The sequence below is a fragment of the Mytilus trossulus genome, chromosome 1 (assembly GCF_036588685.1).
Source record: "Mytilus trossulus isolate FHL-02 chromosome 1, PNRI_Mtr1.1.1.hap1, whole genome shotgun sequence".
Classification (NCBI taxonomy): domain Eukaryota; kingdom Metazoa; phylum Mollusca; class Bivalvia; order Mytilida; family Mytilidae; genus Mytilus; species Mytilus trossulus.
The window spans coordinates 76,657,969-76,676,140 of NC_086373.1; the positions used below are offsets into that span (position 1 = coordinate 76,657,969).

Sequence of the window (18,172 nt, forward strand, 5' to 3'; positions counted from 1 at the left end):
AGTACCTGATTTCTACATTAAAGCTTGTGATCAAATACACTAATTATGTATTGATTGTCAAGTTATACTGAAAAAAAACAATCACTATTTTAAAAATTGACTATAAACATTAACTGTCAATATAACTGCCAATTATAAACCTTATTTTAGGACCACAGACATATTTCTTTGATAAAACCTTAATGAACTCTTCAATGAACAATCTAAAACATAACGATTTTTGTATCAACAAAAAAAAATATATACAACTTTCTATAAATACATAACTTGTCTTCTAAATGAATGGAATGAACACTAATCAATAACAAAACTGGGAAAAACAAAAAAAAATATTCCAACAACAAAATTATGAGTATTTGGTGCAGTTACCGGTTACTTTTGACTTAGTTATTTATATGGGGTTGTCAATTTGGTTCTTTTTATATATTGCACCACATGTAGAAAGACATATGCTCAAATATTTTATCAAGGTTTTTTGGTATGAAATTAAAAAAAAATGGCTGCTCTGTCTCTAACAATCCTTAAAAAACCTAACATTTTTCTATTTCATTTCAAATTTAAACGTATAAAAAAACCTTATAGCTAAAACAAATTTCAGATGAGTGGTCTAAACAAAAAACTAACAAATATATTTTTGATAAAACCGATGACTGATGACTACTAATAATGTTTCGTCAAAACTTTTTGTATAATTGCATACTTTTTTCTGGTGAAATACAAAACAAGATGAAAAATGAAAAAGTTACAATAATGGGCCATAAAAATATACAAAATAAAATACAGACTCAAAACAAATTTATAATAAATATAAAAGACATTTCAATTACAAAATTTAAATAATATCAATGTTTGTTATATAGCACCATTTCAATATCTGTGGATTTCATCATTACACTGCTTCTATAAATAATAACGTCTTTGTTCCTCAAACAAATCATCCTCTGAAAGACAGCAATGTACAAAATTGCACTTTTTTCAATTTTAAGTCCTTTTACTGCTCTATAAATTAGAATAGTTTTTACTACAACTTTCCTGTCAATGTATTTTCATTCTCAAGATATATCCTAAAGATATATTCAATGACCTTGACAAAAACTCCACAAAGTCCAATAACATTTGAGGACTGTTTGCACTGCCAGCAACCCATTCCATTGATAACTAAGTATTTGTACACCAAGTATCAGACTGGTTTTCTGAGATTTCTTCCTTTGGACGGAAAAAGTTTATAGCAGTGATACTGTTATATAAATATTAGAATGGAAATATATACATGAGAAATGAGATATGTACACGTCGTGGAGTGAGAATTCTTCCATGAGTATTGCTGAATGTGTATCATCTTCTAAAATCCTAAAATAGAAATGAATTGTTTTAATAAAATTACAAGTTAAATGCTTAATTGTTTTATAAACCATTAAGTTATAATTCCTTGAGAAATACTAGACAACAGTGGCTTGCATTGAAATTCATAAGGAGTAATAGATTGATTGGTGATTAACGCTACTTTCAACACTGTTGTGCTATTTCATGGCAGTAAGTTTGTATTGGTGAAGAAAGCTGGAGTGCCCCAAGAAAACCAAGACCGTTGGTAGGAAAACTGTCAATTAAGATCAGATTTGAGTGCACCATCACAAGTGTGGTTCGAACAAACATGAAATAAAGATCTCTATACTGGTATCCATAAGAAACATAAAGAAAAATTTATTCTTGTGCAAGTTTTTTAACACTCTAAACTCACATTTTAAAAAAGCTCCTAATTTTTTGTTTTACTATTGAAGAATTTTTATCTCAGGTAACACAAATGCAAACTTTTTTTTCAATTTGAAGGGAACTAATTTTTCCAACTTTATTTTCATAAAAAGTGTTTTTTCTAATTGTTGATAGATAAATAATAATACAGAAGCAGGATTACTGAAAGAGTCCTCTTACCTCCATCATCAATGTCGTACATCTAACTGAAGACCAAAGCTTACGTCTGGTGAGCATGTACCACAATGTCCACCACAAACACCTTGCACAACTTCTCTATCCTACAAAAGTAATGCATCTTTTTTAGTATACTCATTTAACAATTTCAAATAATCCATTTACAAATGATTAAATACATTTAACTCAATTTATTATGTTGTTTTTATAGCATATAGTTTCTGACTATTTTTATTTTGTGTGTAATGTTTGTAATTTAAAACCAGACACCAGCATTTTGTTGGTTTTTTAATATCTTCTCTGTCATTAACAGTTTGGGACTCGCGCGTTATTAAGCAAAAGAAACACTGACACAAAACAGAATGGTTAAAATTTCAAATAGTAGGATTAAGTTACAATTTCCAAGTTGGAAATTTAGTATGTTTCAACATAGTCTACCTTGTTTCAATGTGCATATCATTATTCCGATGTTTTCTTTTAGAGCATAATCCATTGTGGATTACTGTGATTTGATTAAATAAGTTAAAATATGAGAACTAATTTTTAATCTAGTTCTGATGTTTATTCCCTGCTCATATACTTATGCCCTATACTTACATTGAGTATTTGTATAGATTTTGAGGTACGTTTTCCATATGAATTCCATGTGGTATTTTTAGACACTAGCAAACCAGTGCCAGATAAGTTGATACTGAATCGACCCTGAAATGATAAAACTTTGGTGTTACACATGTACTTGTTAATAATATGTCACATGATTATGCTTCAACCATTTCCTCAACAAAGAGTTTTATTGCTGTTCTCTTATCATTTATTTTTTGAATTTTTCTCCTCTGTAACCAATGGTACTTTTGAAGTGTCACAGAAACAAAAGAGCACAAAAGGACGAAATTAATTTCTATGAGGTTTTATTACGTAGATTAGGTTTAAATTTAAGAAACTAGATGTTGTTTCAAAGATTCATCTAAGTGAAGTAGAAATTTGAAACTTATTGATGGAGAACAGTATTTGTTTCAGTAATATTGATTAGTATAAATGAATTTTAAATTAAAAAAGTTTTGCCAATCTTCAATGAATGTGTATTTACCTGAGGGCAATGATTCTTGGCACTATAACAGTCACCAGCAGATGCAAAAGGAATGTATTTTCCACTATGGGATGTGGCAAATGAAGTATCTGTGGCTGCAATACACAATGTTATTAGATATAAAGTTCAAATTTTCTTTAAGATAACTAGTAAATATGTTCACATTTAAAAAAATATCTATAATATAAGTTCCATTTTTGTAAATGAAATACCCGGTACAATGTATATTTTAAGTGTATGAAATAAAGAAAGAAAAAAATGAATGTACGAGTCAAGATATTCAGGTCAAGTATTATTGATCAAACCCATTTTACAGTGAACAGGATATTTTATAACTTACCATCTCAGTTATTCCATAGTCACTCCAGAATTACACATATACATATAAATCATACAAAAATCACTTTTGAAGACAGATGTTTAGTGTATATAATGACATTTGTTTCGAAATTGTAAATCAGGTAAACTTGTAAGAGAGTCCAGTCACAAAATCTGCCATCTTTATAAAGGTCTAGTCATGAGTCAATGACAATTTCTACACCTGAGTATCCAAATTCATGTTCCTTTTCAGTTTTATTTATTTTGACCTTTACTGAGTAGTTGATTTTATATTGTGATAGCTATGTTGGTACTTACTGTTGACTATCATTGTCTTGAGATGTGATAGTTATGTTGGTACTTACTGTTGACTATCATTGTCTTGAGATCTAGGCGAAGTTTAGTGTATGATGTATATCCTGCTAATCGGTAAGGTGAAGTACGGAATTTGGAACTATCATTTTCAATTCTTGATCCATTATTTGGACATGACCTAGCTCTTTTCAACCTGGAAATTTAAAAAGAACTTAGAGTATCATCTTTTAAACTTAAGATAACTTGAACATCAAAACAAAAAAATACCCACCTGCCTGTCTGTGTACTATCCTAAATCAAGAAATAGTGAATAGTAATCTTTGAAAATGTTTGAAGGAAATATGTACATTTGTATTATGACAAAAAAGAAAGCTTTTGTATTTAAATTAATATAATAGAATAATTTTAAAAGCACCTTACCAGAACAACTTTGACTACCCAACAAAATCTTACCTCATGTCATAAATTTCAGCATAGTTATCACCACCCCCAGCAGGTAATGTGATATACTCTTCAGGTTTATTGCTTTTCATATTTTTACAGAATACCTGCAAAATAAATTACTGAGTTATCCCTCTTTGTCCTAACATAAGTTAAAAGTGCATCACCCCCACAAATTTAAAGAGATACATTTTTAAAAGATATGATTCATTAACTGAATGATAGCAGCTAAGCATGACAGGCATATTCAGGACGATAACATGCAGAAATGAATACAATGTGCTTGTTATGACAAGCTTCAGCTGATTTTTTTTTTAAACAATTTCTTATAAGATATCAATTTGTATGAAATCCTTTATAGAGCTTGCTACCAAAAAGACACAGGATTAAATTGATATAATTTCAAAATTTAAATGTTTTTTCTACTGTTCAGTGAAAAGAATAAAAGATCTAGAAAGTGTTACCTGTAAAATTCTCCCTTTCACCAATATACTGTACATATCATCATGTCTTATTGATGTCTTATCTTTCAACTCTAAACAGGACTTAGCATAACCTGAAAATTTTATTATCATCATACTATAAACACAAGTCTGCATAAACATATTTAAAAAGTTGTAACCAACATATGTAAACTTAAAGAAAATACATGTTTAATGTTACTTGTCTTGCCCCTAATCCTTATCTTGGTCCCTAATATTTTAATTTCCTATTACCCTAAATATTTTAGTTCTTTTTTCAAATACATATTATTAAAATCATGACCTCCCTATTTTAAAATGTTAGAGAAAAATAAAAAACATTTTACCTGCCATCATAACGAGGGCTTGCATCTAAGTAAATTAAAGGATTTTTTTATATGAAAACTTCTATCTATATATGTTCCAGAAAAGAACTCAACATTTTAAGGCATGTTTTTATTGGTTGCCATGATTTGAGACAAGTTATACATACATGGCCCACTGTAACAATCTTGTCTTGATTCAGGTTTTAGATCTCTACGACATCGTTTTCTTGACCTTCTTCTTCCTTGTTTATCAACACATATAACTAATCTCATTTCTTTACCCCATCCACATCGTGAGGAACACTGCAATAAACAATTCATGTTTTCATTCTTATAATGTGTCGTACATTTTACGAAGGTTATAAACATAGACATATTCATCGAATAAAAATATAATGGGGAACCGACAAATATTTAAAGATGAAATCTGCTTATCAATCAGTATTGATAATCAATTACAATTTTAAATAAGTTATCATTCACGTTAGCTGATCCAGGGGAGTGTTCCGTTGGTTTAAAACTTGGAACCCCTTTTCAACATGGCTGGATCAATTTATGTTGACAATCCAATGTCATTATTAAGTAGCAGTTAAATTGTTTTCCCATTTTATTTCAGAAAAGTTATCCAGTGGTAACTCGTGTTATATCAAATATTGGTATTCTAAAATAAAGCCGATTAATTAAGAATATTTTCACATTAGAAACTACATTTTGTTTACAAACAACAGTCCTGTAAATTTCTATGTATTATAAATATTAAAATAATATGGGCTGAACAAAATTAAATTCACCCTTTAAGTAACCTATCACTTAAGCTTATTTATAATTAAGCTCATTAACACTAAAAAGACTAGCAAATCCAGCACATTGCTGATTTAACTGAGACAATGTAATCATTACCAATAATCTGCCGAATAATCTTTGATCTTTTTATGTATTTCTTAATGACTTAACAACTAAAGGTGCCAAAAATGTAACCTTTTAAAAACCACATTTTAATAAGATTTAAAGACACAAGTTTAACAAATCAAAAGTTAATAAAATGGCTTGTGGCAATGATTACTGTTTTAAATTGCTGATCTAATATCTGCTAATATCTAAACTAAAACTAAATTCAACATACAGTTATCTCCCTTCCATTGTAAATATTCTATTCATACTTACAATGAAGTTGCTAATAGACTAATATTAATTCTATAACAAAAATAATAATCTTCTGAAAGATGGCATTCAAAAAAGTTAGTTGGTTTTCAGCATTTCTACAAGGAATTTCTACATTTCTACATATGTGCTATCATTTATGAAAGGTTTGTCTTATACATTTCAAGAACAATCTGAAAACTAAACTTCTCATCTTATCCTCAAAATTGTTAGTTCTGTATCTTGCATAAGCAATTGATTGTAATTTCATATTATCAGCTCCTGCTTAGAATTACAAGATAAGACTTTTTTAAGCGAACTCACCTTTCCCCATGCTCCTACAACCCAACGATAACCATCACAATTGCCTAAGTTACATGTTTGGACTCGTGGTGGCTCTTCCTCCTTTCGACAGCCATACGGTACTTCTCCTGGCAATATCCAACCTTCTTTAGTCACAGCCTGACAAACTACCTGTCTTTGTTGGGCACCTTCATCACAAGTTTTATCACACTGTAAAAAAAAAAATATCACTAATGACTGTTGCCCTTTTTACTTATATAAGGTTGACTGTAGATAGACCCTAGTAAATATATCGCCTAATCAAAGCAAATGAAGAGGTCCAATAAGATTAATAATAGAACTATGAGTAAATATATTGAAATGAAAAAAAATGAGGATACTCATGCTTGTATTCACACAAAAAAGTTATATGCTCACTTTTTTCAGTTGGTAATCATTGAAATCCTGTTTTTTAGATACAGATTTATATAAATGTATAAAAACAAATTATATTTATCCCACAGTTTATTCAATAATTAATTATATTATTAAATTAAAATGTCAGAAAATATTTGTGGTACATTTGCTCTTGCGTGATACCTGTGAGTGTTATGTTTGAAGGGGGAGATAATCACTGAAGTTATGTGAATCATTTTAATGTGGTACCAAAATAGGAAGTCTTCAACTACAGATAGTAAAATCATGGATTATTACTTCAAGTTGACCCTATTAACTCAAACCACTGCTGGGTCAAATAAACATCATGGTGACAAATTATATATATGGAACTACATGTAAATTATTACTCAATAAGTCCAATTACAAGATATTATTTCAATTACTTAATTGTTATGCAGGAATCAGATGTCAATCAAAGTGACCTAATTATGGAAACGACTTTAAAAATCATCAGTGTACATGACATGTAGTTGACTAGATCTGGACTTTTACAGAAAATTCACTAATTATTCATGCATAAAATGTAAATAAAAGTGTCTTCTTCTTTAACGTGTACATGCAATTGTTTTTTTTTATATAAAATAAGCCACTCATTAGTGAAACTAGAGGTACTTGGGCAAAGCTCACAAAGTAATCCCTACTCCTTGCAATGTCCCAGATTTTCTATGGGAAACACAAAAATAATTTGGATAGAAAAAAGGCAATGGCATATATATATAGCAAATATTCTAAAAAGTTATAATACATTCTGAGAAGGGACTCCTGGAGAAGGATATAATACAATCATTGCTGTATCACGCTTTTGAAATGGAAATGACTGTAAAAAAAAAAATTACTTACCGAAGTCCAAGGTGAGGTGTTCCAGAAATAAGGACATGGAAATTCACTACAACGTCTCTTGACTTTCGGTTTTTTATCTCTATTACATCGATTGTCAGGAACATGGTAGCCATCACGTCTCACACATTTCACTCTCCGGGTTTTCATACCAAAACCACAGGTCTGAGAACACTAAAAAGATACAAAAATATCTGATTTGTTATGGTAATACAAGTAATGGAGATTTATAACTTCTGAGGCTATTTGTAATAAAATCATTTTTTAGTAATTTTATAAGTAATCTGGGAAATTTTATAAATTTTGAAGGAACAAACGAGACAAAAACATGATATATATATTAACTTTTTATAAGAAAAGAGGCAGTAAGTCAATTAAAGTTAAATGCAGTCTTTCCAAGTTAATTAAAAAGATATCTTATTGAGTATGTTTTTGTTTTTTCTACAGAAAAATAGCCAAAAACACATAAAAAATGAACTTATACTGGTCATTTAGCAGTACAAACACCTTTTAGTACATTATATAAATGGGTTAAGCCATTTCATACTACCTTAAAAAAGAATAAACTTAATAAATATATATGAAAATCATTGTTCATCTAATAGTTTAGTTTCCAATTAACTTTATTTCTTCAAACTTTCCCTAGTGACAATCTTTACTTACACTGCTTTAAAAGATACCTAAATAATACCTATATAATACTTTTTAATCTTAAAACTAAGATGTTGTGTTTTGATCTATGAAAAATTGTGGACAATATTGTAATTTATGTTATAAATTCTACTTGTGAGTGTTAAAAAGGATTTAGTCTTCGCACTTTTAACCAAATCAAAGTAAATAGTGAGAAATATGACCGATTAAAAACTTGTGTAAATCTTTTTTTTGGTCAGATCTTTGATGACGTTAAAGTAGTCATCAGACCTTGATAATTACAGACCGATCTGAAGTCCAGACATGTAATTATATAAAGATATCTATTTCACGGACAGCAATATATTTCATGTAGTAACCAAACATTAAAAAAATATGATATATTTCTCCTCTATATCATAAGTTTTCAGTTTAGTTTATTACCTACATAAAACCAAGAGGAATTTCAATGTTTGTAAACTCAATATCTTTGTGTTTATACTTCTGCTATAAACAAGCCACCTAATGCTGTCAAAATGAATGTTGAAGTTACATAAACTTCATGTAGATATGATTCCCTGAAACTGTCATTACAAGGCTTATCTATATTAAAGGCAGATGATTTTATTTCTTCTAAACAATTTCCACTGTCAGTATATGATAATTAGAGCTTAAGTTACCTTGATTGTTCAGCATGATTTAGGACCCGTCTGTGATGGACATTTGCCTGGCATACTAACTTTTTTTAATGTTAAATCTTTATTAACTACTGACACAGTAACCAATTTAAATGATAGATTTTTGTATTATGTCTTGTTGGGTGGCACACTTTTTACATATGTCTATGAAAACAAGCTCTTAATGGCTTAATCTTCAAAGGCTTAACTCAAGATTAAAGTTCAACTTAAATGTTTTAATCAACACATGTATGACATTTCATTGAGCTTAAATAGCAATTTTCTTATTTTAAATTAAAAACCCTTTTTAGTTTGACCATTTAGAATTCATTGAATTAAGCAAGAATTTTTATGATTATTGATTTGTATAGGAGATATGAAATAGGAAGTAAATGTTATAATGATAAATGAATACAAGCCTCCCATTTTACAATCTATCAAAAATTAGGATAAGAAGGTCAAGATGAATTGTTGAAGGTCAAGTACTCAGATAGCACATCTTGACTACTGATATATCACTTCGTAAGTGGAATTTTGTACTAACGTCAGAAAAAATGATATGTAAAGTGGACTGATACCCTTTTAACCAAGTCCTTTGAAAACAAAAAGTATGACTTCATATCTTGGGTGGACCTATGAACAGTATGACATAAAACGTATGGAAAAGATTCATCATTGTTTATCTATCATGGTATAGGAGCACTCTTAGAAAAACCTAGTATATTATAAGGGTCAAAATGTAGATCAATCTGTGTATGAACCATTTCTGTAAGGTTTCCAATATTCACGTATATACAGAAAACATCATGTTACATGTATATTACAATCTTTGGTTTAGCTGGTCCCCATTATTAAGGGTAAACAGGTTATTTCTTAAAATAAATCTATAATTTTCCAATTACCTGTGACCAGTTATCTGTTTTCCAGTAATAGTTGGAACAGGTTTTCCTCTGACATGTTCTAAGAACTCTTGGTTTCCTTTTTCCCTCACATAGTTTAGGATCGACTGTCTGGTATCTTTTAACTTTACAAGTGATGTTTCTTACTCTGATGCCTTCTCCACAACTAACTGAACACTGAAATAGTATGGAAGATGTTATGACTGAGACAAATATACTATTAAATCCTACTATAAAAACATTCGGGAGTTTCTACATTGCAGACCTATTGGTGACCTTCTGCTGTTGTTTTTTCTATCGTCAGGTTGTTGTCTCTTTGACACATTCCCCATTTCCATTCTCAATTTTATCTCAAACTATTCTATGTAAATCAAAATGATATTAAATAATTAATAAACATTTCAAAGGAAATTTTAGAACATTTAAAATGAACAAACTAAATTTAAAAACACTTCATTATAAATGATCTATAATTAGATATAAGAAGATGTGGTATGAGTGCCAATGAGACAACTCTCCATCCAAATCACAACCATTATACAGGTCAAATTATAATTTACTTTTTAATACCCTAAAGAACTCCTTTACAGATTAAGATGGTTTAAAAAATAGTCTTTCATCATTATCCTGGATGATCACAGTAGGAACTTTTAATCAAATGATAAAATCTTGGAGAATATAACAGCTATCTATAACCAAAAAAGAGCCTGTTTGTCAATACTAGTATTATATTAAACCCAAATGAATAATATTATGCAAACAGTTTCAGGCTGGTCTATATGGATTTATATTTAATTAATTTCCTAGATCTCTTTTTCACATATTTAAATAAAAATTTAAATTAAAAAACAAATTTATCACAAAGTCAAGATTCAACGAAAACTTCTTTAATCTGGTAAATTGAGGTAACAGATTTGAGGAAAGGCATGTGAACATGCATAAAATCCTATATTAATGCTTCTCAACATACCTTGCTCCATTTGTCACCGTACCATCTTGGACATCTACCCATGTGACAGTATTGTGATTCTCTAGGTTTTGTGCCATGACATTCCGTGTCTGGATGATGATTGCCTTCATCATCTATACAAGTTATCTCCCTTTGATGATGGCCTCTTCCACAACTTACTGAACACTGCAAAAAAACAAAAAAAAAGATTAGTAAGATTCATCCCAGGATATTTTGGTATAGTGTTGTTAACAAAATTATAATACTAGACTGTACCTTTCAACTAATGGACACATTCTTTGCACATATACCAATATTAGTAGTTTAGAAACTGCCAAAACAAATCTGTAATTTAGAATCTGACTGGACAGCAAAATTTTAATTTGTAGGTTATCACACTAAATAAAAGGAAACCCCACATGCATTTGTACATAACAATCAAGCAGGTAGATCAAAACACAAATTACCTAAAATTTAGGGACTTATTGTATTGTATGGATACATGAACTTATCAAAGTCAACCTAGACTTTAACTTCATAATTATGTTTTCCAGCTTGGTTGAAACATAACTGGAAAACTGAATTTGCAAAGGTAAATTCATGATACATGTAATTATTGTTAGCAAGTTTTAAAACACTTTTAATGTATTAAATAGTCATATTTATAAATATAAAATAACTTAATGTTTTATATTTTTGTTCTATTGATTTTACAATTATTATATTTTAAGGTTATAATTGTGGGAAAACATTGATAATCAGAATCTATATCAAGCTTCCTCCTAAATAAAACACATCTGAACTAATCCAAATTGATAATAAATTGCTGAGTTGCATATTATCTGCCAGAATAATCTATTTCTGACAATAGAGGATGACCACAAAGAAACAAACACTCTTCAGCTTAACACCTATACTTGTTCTCTCTATCATACAACAAACAAATAATCACATGTTTTGGCAGATATCAGTAGTCTCCCCTTTGAAGTCCTATCATTGTTATCAATGATCTGATCATATATAGGAGGTCAATCTCAATGATAGGATGCCAACCTCTGGTAGTATTGTCCAGCAAAAATCATCATGATATGATGGTCAGTTAATATGACTGTAGTAATATGTTTCACAACACTCAAATGATTTCATTGTGAACATCATGAAGCCTGTGATTTATAATGATTTGTCTATAACAATGCCTTTGCAGAAAAATACTTATTTGACCAAATATGATGAATATAAAGGGGAAAAAAAATTCTAATAGACACTTATAGTATAATTCTTATGTTATTTTTCATAACATTTTCTTTAATAGTTGTGTTTATAAAGAAGACTAATTAGCTATTTTCAATAAATAATTTCCAAGTTTGTCAGGTAACTTTTGGAACTTCGGATTCAGCAGCGATCTGCTGACTACATCTTTGTGTTTAATTGGGTAAACTTTATACTAAAAAGCTGTTTCTATCTTACAGCATACTGTATAATGAAAACAAGTAACAGAATAGTTTCTTTGGCATCATCTATTGTTCTCAAATCCAGTCAATAACATTATAAAGGTTACTGCATACTGAACTTATTAAAGAATTCTATCAGGTAAGTAAACAACAGGTACAGCAAGTACAATCTTTGAATGCCACTTTCCAGATTATATTTTGCATGCAATTTTCATAAAACAACTGGTCACCAATCCCATGTTTCCAGACATTGTATGATTCAAATCATTTATTCTTACACAAATTGATTGTTTTTTTGTAGAGAATATTGCAAAAACACACCTCAAGCAGGTGACTTCTTTGTCTGGTGTGTAAGGAAGCGAAACTAAAGGAAGCTGGGATGAACACTGACAAGTATTGAGGTTAAACTATAGGACCAGATAAGTCAGACTCACAAAAAATGCATACTTAATGCACTTTAATTAGGTGTGCATTGTTACATAATCATTAATAAGACATAAACATGGTATAACTGTAAACCAGAACTAGCTAAATAGCCTGCAATAGATACCACATTTCTTCAGGTGTATAGAACTAGGAGTTCTGTCAATAAATACAAAGATGGTTACATTGTAGTATGATCAATGATATTTCTTTGTAGAAATCATTAACGAACTTATTTGTGACAATTTTGGACATTTTAGAGAATTTTATATATCTAAATGTAAGGTTATTTCTTGTTGCAATTTTTTGAAGGAAACTTATTTTACAGTTTCTAAAAAAAAAAAAAAAATTTTCGTAAAAAATATATGGACTATAGTTAATTCCTTATCATTAAAAGAAGATCTAGGACATTATTTACTTTTAGACAGGGGTTACATTTAGTCAGAAAATGACAACCTATCTGTTTTCACTTGTCTATTTAAACCACAGTTTGTGGTCAAGTTAAATTTATTGCCATTTTCTGAAGATGATAACCTAGTATTATGACAATGTACATGCAGGTTATTATTGTTTTCCTATTTTTATGAACAAAGTCCTAAAATCTGATGAAAAAATTGAGCATTAGTTCTGAAAATGTACATGGAATATTTCCAAGATTTTGATGTGACTATTCTGTCCCCTTCATTATACATGTACATCTGAAATATCTTAATTGTCAACAAGGTAAACAACACATTAACAGCAACTTCATGGTAAAAAATGAAATCAATTGTAAACCAATTATAACTCCCCAGTCACCATAGATGAATTTGGCTCTTTTAAAACTTCCTTTTATTGTTATAAAGCTCTTTAACTGGTTCTTATACATCCTTTGATTTCAGTGCCCCTGATAGAGGTAAATCCAGAAAAGCATTCGGATAATGTGTTGTTTTCATTTTTGAAACAATTGTAGAAAACATTTTGCACCTGTATTGATACAAAAACAGCTGATTAACATTTTATTGCTACAAGTTTTGTTGATTAAATCAAACAGATGCTAGAACCTACACTCAACACTGCAAAATTGCAAAAATACTACAAATTCTTGGAATTAAAAAAAAATGGCAATGGGGTTCAACCTGACACATAGTTTAAAACAAATGCAGACATAAAAAACAAAAGAAATAATCTCCTGTAGATAAGTAATTATCAATCTGCTTTAACTTTTAATGACAGCTTGTGCAAAAGAGATGCATTTTAAATGTGCATTATCTGGTAAATTAACTGGTATCAATACCTATGATAAAGAGATGGGTAAAAAAGTTTGTTCTATCATAGTTTTTGGATAAGAGAAGCAGTGAATTGTAACCAAATCTGCTATTTCGCGTGCCACACAGAGATAATACTATAACCAGCTATCTGTAGGACCACACTAAGAAAAAAAATATAAGTTCCAACAAGGATATGTAAAGTGCTATACAAATCGTTGGTTTCAATGTAAAATCCATGTATAAATCATTGAAATAAATCCCATCTCCCAAAGTTGGACATTGAATTATAACTTATAAGCCAAATGGTATGCAAAAAGAAATGACAAAAATGTACATTGACTCAAACAAAATACATTCAAATTTCAGCCCTCCATTCATAATTCAAATTAAAATGGTCTTTCTTATAGTCCTTTAATTTAATAAAACCGCCACCCTCAATTGATTAAATTATTACAGCTTTTCCTACAGTTACTGGTGATCATTCTTCTGTTATCACTAGTCCCATTTACAATTCTGAGAGAGATTTGAAAAGTATTAATACCAAATAACTATACCACAACTTATAGTATAATTGAAATATAACTTCAAAGCTGTTTATGACTACAGACTATGAACACTACATGCATTATGAGGAGCTACGGTACTATTGGAATAATGTGTGTGGTAATATAGAGGGGTGTGAGGATGATTCACTGTTAATACAAAAGAGAAAGAAGCTGTCTGATGTATATGTGTCAGGCAAATTATAAGGTGCAGACAGCTATTCAACCCAATCTTCAATATGTGCATGTTTTAATTGTTAAAGAATTGCACTTCCTTTCCTGCATGTTATTCACTAGGTGTAAAATGAAGTTCTGGTGGTGTAGTACTAGTACAAATACCATTAACTATTTAACTGCGATTTCATCATTATTCATGTAAAATGAAGTTCTGGTAGTGTTGTACTAGTACTAAAACCATACAGGATCTAAAGTTTGGCTTACTGTGATTTCATCATTATTCGTGAGATTCCAATTTTGGTAGATTTCATGGATACAGGTGAAATACATGAATTTATATATTCAACAAAGTGCAAAATTTTTATAGGCTTGTATGCAGACTTTCGTAAAACCAAGAAATCAAATATCAACAGAAATCCAATTTTTCCTAAATCCAAGAAAATGGGTATCGAAAATAAATAAATCCACACTATGTTTAATGACATTGAATTATGGTTCAAAATATTAAATAGTTCCCAAATACATCTTCAAAGGGAGATTAAAGGGGTCAACATTCACATATGTAAGGCACTAATATTCAGAAAAAAAGAAAAAAAAAATAGCAGGATTTTGTACTTGTAAAACATGGTCAAGACCACCAAATTACATTTAGTTTGGGTTTTTTTCTGTCACTAGGTGTAAATTGACGTGTAATCCTGAATTATATACACAGAAAATTTATTGGCATTGCCTGAAACAAGCAGGGAAATTTTATGAGGATTTCATCAGTAGGAACAATGCTTCCAAAACAACTGCAAGGTAGACAAACACCATATTCAAACTTGCAAGTCAAAGACCCTCAAAGTTGGCAAAGAAAGAACATTTAAGGCTATGATCAGGAACTTTTGTGTCAAAGACCCGCAAAGTTTGTGAAAAATAGCATACAATGTTATGATCAGAAGCATTCTTGTCAAAGACCCTCAAAGAAGCTGAAGAAAGAGCATGCAATGTTATAATCATAGGATGATGTTCTTTTTAATTCTGGCATGATTTTACTAATAGTTTATTCCACTTGAGATTCAACACCCAAACAATGGCAAATCATCAAAATCTGGATCAGTGTATCATCAAAATATATTATAATCACAGTTTTGAAAATGATATTTCTACAAACAAATGTTTTAGCAAATCATTCAATTCATCAAATTCAAGATATAGGTTTTAAATTAAATGTAGGGGGTCTGATGAAACAAGACTTTATCTCAATGTTATATTACATACCATTAACCTTTGGTACCTATCAATTAAAATAGAATTGTTGGTATGTATAATTTCAAGAAGAACCTCCCAATCTTTTTAAACTTCCAATCAAGTGCACCTTTCTACAAATCTGTCTACTCAGCACCAATCAAACAGACATGGAGTTGTCACTTTGGCAGTCCTACAGGGTGTTGATGACACTTAACAATTTAAATTTTTTAGTTCAAAGGTCATGACAAAGAGTTTTTAAAAAACTCTCACATGGCAAAGTGAAGCCAACAGACTTGGCAACCACTTTGCCATGTGATTTTAAAAAAACAAAAATTTCAAACAGATGTAAAAAATTGATTTCTAGACAAAGTAATCACAACTACATACAAATCACAGAAAATTACATCAATACAAGATGCTGCTAATATAATTCATATTCATTAAGTTAATTTCATTATTAACTTTATAACCCAGACACAACAATGATTTATTTCTTGCCTTAATAACCCTTTTGAAATTAGGTCACCTACAAATAAATAAAACTCAAGAAGTCTACGCTTTGTTCTAGATTTCTTTTACTAACAAACAAAGCGATCAAATAAAATTCAAATATTTAAAGAATCTCAGATTGATTAAAACAGGTTAACTCAACTTAATGCTGAATTTCACTGTGTAATGATAGAAAATCTTAATTAATCCTACAGTAAAACCTATTAAAAGATTACCCTGTATTTAACCGACTGATATACATTAAGACACCAGAATAAAATGTACAGTAAATATTTATATGTAATGATTACTGTAACTTATAAAACTAGATTATGTCAAAGTTTAAAGTGAAAAGGGAACAAAGCATCACTTCTATTTTAAAAATAGAACAGAAACCTTCCCTGTCCCTGCTGATATACAGATTTCCTCTGCCTTAGAGCAAATTCTCAAAAATTCATTGGTGTGGTCCTCTTTGACTTGTTCATAAATATCCTACATGTAATGCAGGCATTAGATCATGTAAATTCTATTTCCAAGGAACATTTAAATAATAGATCAGCACTGAATTTGAAACTCATCCTACACATTGCTGATATAAGTGTTTGATAAAAATTTCATGACAATTCTAAAAGAAATAAAGCTACAGTGTACTGACATTTAATTTATATTTCCTTCAATATTGTTTCTCTGCAACGATTTTCAGACATGTCAGAGACATTGCTGATAAAAATAGATATATATAGGAAGATGTGATGTGAGTGCCAAGGAGATAACTCTCTATCCAAATAACAATTAAAAAAAAAGGTAATTTAAAATTAAAACCATTATAGGTCAATGTATGACCTTCAACACAGAGCCTTGGCTCACACCAAACAACAAGCTATAAAGGGCCACAAAATTACTAACTGTAAAACCATTCAAACCGAAAAACCAATGGTCTAATCTATATAAAAAAACGAAAAAGCCTTGATATAATTTCATAAAAATCAAGCAAAAGTTGTGCATATAAGAGCGAGACCAGATGGACAAACTGAAACAAATGGACACATGGACAGAAAGTTGGTCACAGAAAAATAAAACTTCTATATTTTGTTTATTTTAAATACTCTAAAGGCAGACAGAATTTGCTAACATTCACATTGGATAGATGTTTCATTGGCAATCAAACTGTATATATCTCTTAATTTTTTTTGTTATAAAGAATTTCAAAACTGCCAATACTTGAAACATTTCTAGAAAAGAAAATTTGAACTTTCAAAACATAATTCTATCTAAGATTGTACATTTTTTTAGCAAAAACAAGCATTTTTAGAGGTAAATAATTAAACAGAATATAGGACATATTTCTGAAGCACTTTTATTTACATTGACTGTTTACACATAAAATACCATTGCATGAATACCATAGTACTGAAAACACCTGTCTTCCTATTGGAATCTCTTAACGTAATAATATTTAATAACCATTGCATCATTGCTTCCTCAATCAAAATCATTCAAAGTTGTAAAAAATAATCTGATTCTGATCTTTTGTATAAACACAATTTGTTATTATACGTCATTGTTATCAACAGGGAATTTTACTGGTACTTCAAAAAGAAGTGCAAGTGTTCGCAGACAGTTTTTCACATAGCAGGAATTTAAGTAATAAGTAGCAACGGTTCATTAATTGAGGTTCAAAGATTGTGTATAGGTTTATTATGATTTGTTTTGTCTTTGAGAATTTCAAATATAAGAAAGGTCAAGGTTTTAGAATGTGTTTCACATTTCCTTCATAGAAAACCTACTTTTCATTATCTTTGATGAAGGTCCCACTTAAGACTTTGAAGGTCAAATGGATGTTTTTATAATTAATTGAAATAT

At 29.7% G+C, this 18,172-nt stretch overlaps 1 protein-coding gene across 3 annotated transcripts in view; it reads right to left on the reverse strand.

The window, feature by feature from the left end:
• Nucleotides 1–678: 678 nt before the first annotated feature.
• Nucleotides 679–18,172, reverse strand: part of LOC134685383 (A disintegrin and metalloproteinase with thrombospondin motifs 9-like) — a 108,766-nt gene continuing 91,272 nt past the window's right edge. For all 3 annotated transcript variants that reach the window (XM_063545099.1, XM_063545109.1, XM_063545116.1), the window contains 12 exons: nucleotides 10,769–10,933; nucleotides 9,802–9,975; nucleotides 7,596–7,766; nucleotides 6,339–6,527; nucleotides 5,042–5,177; nucleotides 4,552–4,643; nucleotides 4,100–4,194; nucleotides 3,697–3,839; nucleotides 3,014–3,108; nucleotides 2,524–2,628; nucleotides 1,930–2,030; nucleotides 679–1,350 (listed from right to left, as the gene is read on the reverse strand). In XM_063545099.1, coding sequence (XP_063401169.1) covers nucleotides 1,938–2,030; nucleotides 2,524–2,628; nucleotides 3,014–3,108; nucleotides 3,697–3,839; nucleotides 4,100–4,194; nucleotides 4,552–4,643; nucleotides 5,042–5,177; nucleotides 6,339–6,527; nucleotides 7,596–7,766; nucleotides 9,802–9,975; nucleotides 10,769–10,933 — 1,458 coding nt within the window. In that variant the 3' untranslated portion in view covers nucleotides 679–1,350; nucleotides 1,930–1,937. The remainder of the gene's footprint in view (nucleotides 1,351–1,929; nucleotides 2,031–2,523; nucleotides 2,629–3,013; nucleotides 3,109–3,696; nucleotides 3,840–4,099; nucleotides 4,195–4,551; nucleotides 4,644–5,041; nucleotides 5,178–6,338; nucleotides 6,528–7,595; nucleotides 7,767–9,801; nucleotides 9,976–10,768; nucleotides 10,934–18,172) is intronic.